Source organism: Gastrolobium bilobum, unplaced genomic scaffold (genome assembly GCF_033153095.1).
Source record: "Gastrolobium bilobum isolate Gb01-03AN ecotype WA unplaced genomic scaffold, APGP_CSIRO_Gbil_v1 utg147605, whole genome shotgun sequence".
NCBI classification, from domain to species: Eukaryota; Viridiplantae; Streptophyta; class Magnoliopsida; order Fabales; family Fabaceae; genus Gastrolobium; species Gastrolobium bilobum.
The window spans coordinates 13,728-21,458 of NW_026898662.1; the positions used below are offsets into that span (position 1 = coordinate 13,728).

The window sequence follows — 7,731 nt, forward strand, 5'->3', positions numbered from 1 at the left end:
TAAGCCTTTCAAGCAATTGGTTCATCATCCTTAAATAAATGTGCATGGTATACATGCAAGAACTGATTGACCGCAATAGGAAAGTAGAAACTCATAAGTTACGGACCTCTACCCGAAGTTCAGCCCAATCTTTCTTACTAAAATGAATCTTTCATGAACAGTATCGTCTTGTAAGTTTAATCCTGATACTGTGATTCAGTAGATCATATGGCTTACTCATCTTTTCTTTGACGCTTCGGGGCTTGATCATTATCATTAATAGTATTGTCATATTGCATAGGATTCTCAGAAGGATGAGTTTTGGGAGAATCATGCTTCCCACACATTTCCAGTGAGCCTTCCTCAACGGTGGTACTGTCATTAGCTTGATCAGGTCCTGACCTGCAATGGTCCACTTGTGATGCTTCCATTTCGTTTTTGGCAGGAAAATCTTTAGTAAAATTCAAATAATCTCCAGATGGACTCTCAATGTTAGATGATGGTGCCTTAGACGTTTCAATGCCAGGTTTACACTGCTTCTCAAACATCATCTGGAGATATCTTCCTTGTTCTTCTATTCGCAGCTGTAGATTCCTTTGAATCTAACACATGAAAAATAAGGGGAGGAGAACTGTATTAGACCTATGAAAAAGATATGACCAGCATAAGAGAAATAAGTGGGACGCCTCAGACAGTTCACATTTTGCAATTTGAAATCTAAATTCCTACATGCATGTAATATAACAGAAGCACCTTACTCCTAAATTCTATAGGCATAATCTATACGCCAATCACAATATTACAGAAATGGGTTCCATACAAAATAAAAAAAAGTTCTCACCGATGTAGCCAAAAAATAATGGCGAATAGTCTACATAATAAACATGTTAACCATATTCTTTTGGTCTTCTTAAGATGGAAAAGACATAAAGAACATACATAACATTCAAAAGAAAAAGATTTAAGATCTAAAATTTGTATCTTCAAAAAGTCAAGGATATATGTATGGTAAATGAATTTGAATGGTGTATGGTTAGTATCTAATTTTTCATCCATAACACACAGCTTTTTACAATTTTTTGATACATATGAAGCTGATAATCTATTAAAAAAAGTACAATTAATAAAATAGGAATCAAAATCCAGAGAATAATAGGAATAGTAAACAATATTAAATTATTTCCTTAGAGGAGAGTTACATACTTACATCCCTTCAATTCTTTCATCAAGCTCACAAACATCACTTGTCGTTCATTTTAACTAAAAAGATTAAACTATCAAAAGTTTTATTCTCACCAGTGCCACTAAGCTATAAAACATGAATTTCTCTAGTCATGGCAATTACAGCCATGGTTGAAAAAAGGGGACCAGACCAGCCAATTTGATCGGAAAATCAATGAACTGGTCAAGTGTTGGGTCCAATCAACCGTGTCCAAAGAACCAGTCAAGAATCTGCCGAACCTGCCAAATCTGGACGTGAAACAGTTTGGAGGTTTTTTTTTTTTGTTTTAAAGACGTAACTCGTACATTTTTCGAGCCAAATGAAGACTCAATTGCAAACTACAAAGGCCAAGGCATTAGATGGCTTGCCCCCCTCTTAGCTTTTAGATGTGTTGTATGTTTGGATGTTCTACTCCGTATCCTATGTGGGACATGTTGTATACTTGGATGCTTCACTCGTTGTCCAATGTAGGACTTCGAATCATTGAGCAACATAATGGTTATTCTTTCTTTGCTTTACTCTATGTGACATTTTATACATGATTATTATTTAGCCTTTTATTATTGTTTTTTTATCTTGTAGGACATATAACATGATCCTTTTATGCTAATTTAAAATTTCTCCTAACTTGATTTCTTGTAATTTTATGTTAGTTTAGTACTTAATAATTGATATATTATACAATACTAAAAAATATATATCTAATTATCACCGGCTCAATCATGGTCGGACCAGTGAACTGTGAAACAGTGCCTTCATTAATTCAATGACCAGTTTGGTTTTAAAAACATTGAATGCAACAGATATAGAGCTTGCAAGTTGAAACAATCCTTTGAACTGCTTTTCTAGTCCTTTAATATTATTCATTTACTTAACATGTCAGAAAGAAATCTTGAAGGAACAAAGTTCATACCTCAAGCTGTTCATGCAACCGCTTCTGAACCTCCATCTGCAGTCGTAGAGCTTCAGTAATCTCAATACCACTGCCATTATTGCAAAAGTAAAGTCAGCATAACAATTATTATGCATGAAATATTGCCAAAAACTTCACGTGGAACCATATATTGGCTCTATTGTGGCCTTAATCCTGGATCACTGAAATTTCTTAACATGTTACTTCATGATCCTTGTTAAAATCTTTTGTGGTCCTTGCAGCAGTTTTGATGGTCTAGTAACAAAGTGTGTTTCACTTTTATTTTAATCCTTATATTCATTCTTGAGTCTTCCCCTAATTGAAAATTTATCTTACTCTTCTCAAGTGGTGAGATATGGAACAATAAATGCCATTAGAAGTGTTAGAGATGTAATTTAAAAAAAATCATGTGTCTTCACCTATCAACTTAGACTTTTGGGAGAGTTGATTCATGACATAATATCAAATCCTCTATGACCAAGTGGTCTAAAGTTTGATTCATGCTGCCCCATTCTTCTAATAAAAACTAAAATAAGTTGAATTTCAGCATAAGGTAAGTGGAACTGTGTATTGTCTATGCTTCAAACCCAAAGGGCTGTTAAGTAAAAGGGCATGTTAAAGATGTAATATAAAAATCATTCATGTGCTTTCACCTAATAGCTTAAACTTTTGGGAGAGTTGGTTCATGACAAGAAGAAATAAACTCACAGGGTTAAATTCCATATATCTTGCATGCCTATTCTATGTGTGCTAGTGGACACTCCAGGATGCAATTACTAGCTAGCATCACTGAACATGCAACTTTCCCCTCTAAATAAAACAAATGACTAACATCAACGGTAGATGGAAAACTTACACCCACTTCAAATTTCAAGAGCCACATTTTCTTATAGCTTTAGGTTTACTCAGATTTCAGACATTCACAATCAAAGCTGGGCAATCAGATATCATAATCGATTTAAAATCTTCTGAGAATGTAACATTTGTACCAGCAAAGTCACATTAGAAAATGAAATACTGTCTAACAATTTGATGTATCGATATTTATAGTAACACTGCATAACAGAAATTATTTAAAATAGCAGAAGATAGTTTTACTTACGTTTTCAAATCTAGAGATGACATCTCTTCAATGGAACTTGCTTTTTTCTCCGTGACTCCTGCCAAGAGCAGTCAACAAACTGTAAATTAGCATACAACACGGAGGAGTATTGGTCTAGATTTCAAGGAAGCGACTGAAGATACACCACTTCCATACATCAGATCAGAGCTTGAGGTCAATTTTTAGGACAAATAAGATGGTCAAATTTTAGTTTCCTGAGCAAGCACAGATTTCTGGATACAAAGGAGGTTCATTGAGAGAGACAGGGGGGGTGTAAGAAGCTTAGACTAGTCAAAAAATAGCCATATCCCCTTTTGTACTCCAATAAAATTACTTTTATCTGTATATCCATATATGGCTGCAACAGTTTCTATGTTCTAAAAGGTGTTACATTTAGAAACTTCACAATTAATTTATGCACAGTGTTAGAGAATAATATAAACCATTAAAAAGGCTCCCACTCAACACCTTAAGGTTTTGGGTTGATTTGGTTCTTTACATGGTATCAGAGCTTCGTGTCTCGGGTTCTATCCTCACCGCCCCCTACTTTCTCTTGTGGAATTTCTTAGCACAGGTAGGTGGACCTGTGCATTGTCCACCCTTCGAGTCCAATGGGCTCTCGTGTGAGGGGGCGTAATAGAGATATATAAAACCATTAATGTAAGGAAAAAACTCGGTGTCAACTTATCCAAATCTTGTATACAAAGGGTTAAGAGTTAAGACCCATTAACACCAGTTTAAGAGATTACACATTTAGACCATTCAATAACTTCTCATTCAAGGTGATTTTCGTTAATCTAACCATTGAATGCACAAAATATTAGGCAATAATAGGTATTTAATCAACTAGTTAATATTTGCTTATGTTTGGAAAGCATATTTAACATTAATGCCAACTTTCTTAATGAAGAAAAAACTAATTTCCAATTGAGAATGATATGCATGACATGAGCTTTTAACCTACAGTAAATTTTTGCAAAAAAGTTCATCTTATAGAAACTTATTAAATAGTGAAATATTTGTTTTATTTTTCATCAGTATCAAAGGATACTAACTCATGTACAAAACAAGTATTTAAATTTATGCACACCGGTACATATACTATAATGCATATCTTATGTACCTTCAGATGATTCCGGTCTATATCTAGCTGTCCTGTACTTCTGCATTTCAAGCCATATCTGTTTCAGTAAAAACACATGCTAGCAAACAATACAAGGGAGTTAAAAGCAAAGTACAAATACCTGTAAGTGGCTTTTAACATGATATATAGTTAATCCTTCAACTTTCATGAGCTTCAGCACACCCTTAGGAGTAGCTCCTGTAGAAAGAAAACAGAAAAACAGGAAAAAAAAAATAAGGCTGAAGATTAGCAAACTAAGGCTGAGGATTTAACAAATAGTGAAAGAGAGATGAACGCACTTTCACTCCCACCAAGTTGATTGACAGCCTCCACAAAAGCCTCATGAAGTTCTGGTGTCCAACGCATTCGTGGCTTGGCAGGAGCAGAATTTGCTGGGGAAGAAGGGGCAGCAACAATGCAATTTTCTCCATATGAAGCAGAAAGTTGTTGATGGCCTTGGCATTGATGTTCTGGAAACTTCGTTAATGGTTTTGAAACCTGGAATGGCACCTAAAGGAACAATATGAGATCCTAATACATTACTTGAATAAACTGCTAATCTGTTTCCTCTGAAAGCTAATATTGATTTGAGTTATGAAAAACTTAACCTTTGGCTCAAGATCTTGAATGTTGTCAGCAAGAAGGTCATTCCAATTAGAAGTCAAAGTATCATCATCACTGATTAGCTGGTCAGCCCACTCCTGCCAATCATTTTGTTTACAATACTCCTCAGATGCCTTGATATTGTGGGCACTGCTTTCTGCCCGACTATTATCAATAGAGGTATTTGCAGGAAAATCCAGAAAGCTTGCCAGGGAATCTGTCTGCCAGGAAGCACTGTTTTCTTTGGAATAATGGTTTGATGTCGTAGAAGTTGGAGGTCTAGTATTTGAAGAATATGATAATGGAACTATGTTAGTCGATGAATGTGAAATAAAATGAGCATTTCGAGAGTGTTTTTCATGATGTGAAAGGGATGAGTGATGGAGATCGGTTGAATATCCAGGGGAAGATGAAAAAATGGGCCCAACTACTCCACCGGAATTTAAATAACTTGAATGAGTAAAAGGTCTTGTCATAAGCTCGTGTTCCACAAAAGCCAGCTGTGAATCAGGAAACTTGGGACATGTCTCGTCTAGGGGAGTTGGAAGGACCGGCAAGGATGAAGAAAATACTCCAGACATCCCCATGTTATTGAGTTGTCTTGCATTTGATCTTTCAATGGAGAAAGTAGAACGTGCTTCCATTATTTTCCTTCATTGTCGATTAAAAAGATAAAATATCAGTTATCAGTCAACTAATAAAATCTTAAACTTTGCACTTTCCCTCATGGTGATGCTCAATTGCTCACCAGCAAAATATTACACAAATTTCTTTTTGTTATTGATGCCCAAACCAGACTAGTTGTCATCAATCTTCAGATCTGTGCAAGGAAAAAGTACTCTTAGTCTGTAATATAAACATTTTCTCAAAAGAAAGCAAGTCACTTGTAAGAATATTACTTCAGAAGATTATAAAACCTCGTCATCAATGTAAGACTCAATAAAGAGTATGCCCAATCCAGAAAATAAGTTAAGGCAGGAACATACTAAACATAAACCATCATAGCTGTTGATCGCAAACCTCAAAGTTGCACGTAAGACAAGTATTTGATTCCTGATAACAATTCATAGTGTTTAGGTCCATAAAGAAGGCTCAAGTCACAACTTCCTCTCTCTCCACTTCTCTCTCTCTCTCCCCCCCCCCCCCCCCCCTCTTCTCTCTCTCTCTCTCTCTGTCTTCTATTCAGAACCATTCTTGTTTGATCGACAAGTTAGTCAAGTGCCTATTTCATTTGCATTAGTAAAAAACATAGAAGCCTCACCTTATGTTATGTTGTTTTGTCCAGTCATAGAAAAGAAAATGAAATTATGAAAGAGGTTCCAGGCACAAATTCCAGAAGATAAACCTATGGGCCACTCACAATAAGGAACCACCATTTGTGATGATTACACAATTTGTGAAATGCACCATAGCACTGTTACCATTTTCTCAAATCGCACAATACCCACTCTACAAATGACATGTGAAAGTCCAACTATAGACAATTAGCTTCAAACTTCCTTTAGGAACTAAAAACCCGGATTCCTGGAGTGAAATTCTCAGCCCTAATATTTCCTTTTTGCAACATACACAAGATAGGTGACACAAGATAAACTATAAGCTCAAGTACAGAGAACCAGCATAGCTTCCTCATATTCATAATCATCTTTCCTTCAAACAATCCTATTTGAAAATATCAGAATACTAACGTTAAAAATGACTACAGTTTTGGTTTACAAACCAAACATGAGAAGAAGATTGGCAACACCCAGCAAGCAGGGGTGCAAAAAAAAGTTTTTTTAAAGAGTTTCACAAGAATACCTGTGCAAAAATATCTGACATCTCTCCCAATTAAACGATAAATATCAATTTGAACTAGTATTATACCTTAAACTTAAATAAAATAATATAATTGAGGTAGTACCAGTGTTTTCGTGCAATTCAGGGAGAGTCACGTAAGAAGCATTTATAAAAAAAGCAAAGGATGACAAGGCTTAAACCGATGATCAAACACTTTCCCTAAGCTAACAACAACACATGAAGAAAAGATGAAAGCAATTTCACAGTCACTGTCACAGTCATGCAAAATTGATACCATATCACAAAAGATGTTGCATGGATCAAAATCCATTGAATTAAATAGAAAGTAGCAAAAAAGAAAAAGAAAAAAAAAAAGAATCAGAAACGGAAAACAGAGTTGGTAAGGCAATGCGATGCGGAGTCAACTAACGCAACCAAAAACGTAAAAATGAAGCAAAACTAGTTGGCAACAAGAGATCAGATACCCCGAAATTCCACTGCAGGACTAGAAAAACACTGTATCGAATTCTTACCCCAAGAGAATGGAATCGAAACCTAGAATTTGGGCACAGAGGAGAGAGCGATGAATGGAACAGATTCCGCAGAGAGAGAGAGAGAGAGAGAAGCGGGTGTTTTTGAATTCCGTCACCGTCAGGCGAACGAACAGTGAGTCAGTGACCAACGAAACGAGTGCGCTTTGCTCTCCACGCACTGTACTCATATCAATGATGATCTTAATGATCAAATCATTAATTATAATAATAGTAATTATGTGATAAATTAATTTCTTAATAAATATAACTATACATAAATGATAAATGTGTTGATGATATATACAAAAATCGTAATATCACTTTTAAATAAGATTCATATAACAGTCATTAGTCATTACTTTGATTGAAATTAAGATTTAAAATATGTAATCTTATTAAAAAGAAAAAAGAAAAATTAAGATATATAACTTTATAAATGGCATATTACGTGTTCATAGAAGAATTTCTCTGTAATAT

The 7,731-nt window shown here is 35.2% G+C and overlaps 1 protein-coding gene across 4 annotated transcripts; it reads right to left on the reverse strand.

Moving 5' to 3' along the window:
* Positions 1–205: 205 nt before the first annotated feature.
* On the reverse strand, positions 206–7,396 carry LOC133318129 (protein PHOSPHATE STARVATION RESPONSE 1-like). Of its 4 annotated transcripts, none has more exons than XM_061520089.1 (9): positions 7,255–7,396; positions 5,691–5,762; positions 4,948–5,593; positions 4,639–4,837; positions 4,461–4,537; positions 4,340–4,379; positions 3,217–3,274; positions 2,115–2,184; positions 206–581 (listed from the first exon to the last, which is right to left on the reverse strand). In XM_061520089.1, the coding sequence occupies exons 3-9, from the start codon at positions 5,584–5,586 to the stop codon at positions 213–215; spliced, it is 1,452 nt and encodes a 483-aa protein (XP_061376073.1). In that variant the 5' UTR covers positions 5,587–5,593; positions 5,691–5,762; positions 7,255–7,396; the 3' UTR covers positions 206–212. The 4 variants fall into 4 exon arrangements, with proteins under 4 accessions (XP_061376073.1, XP_061376070.1, XP_061376071.1 ...); XM_061520086.1 differs by having other exon boundaries at positions 4,639–4,849; XM_061520087.1 differs by lacking the exon at positions 7,255–7,396 and adding an exon at positions 6,846–7,045 and having other exon boundaries at positions 4,639–4,849.
* Between the last annotated feature and the right edge of the window lie 335 nt (positions 7,397–7,731).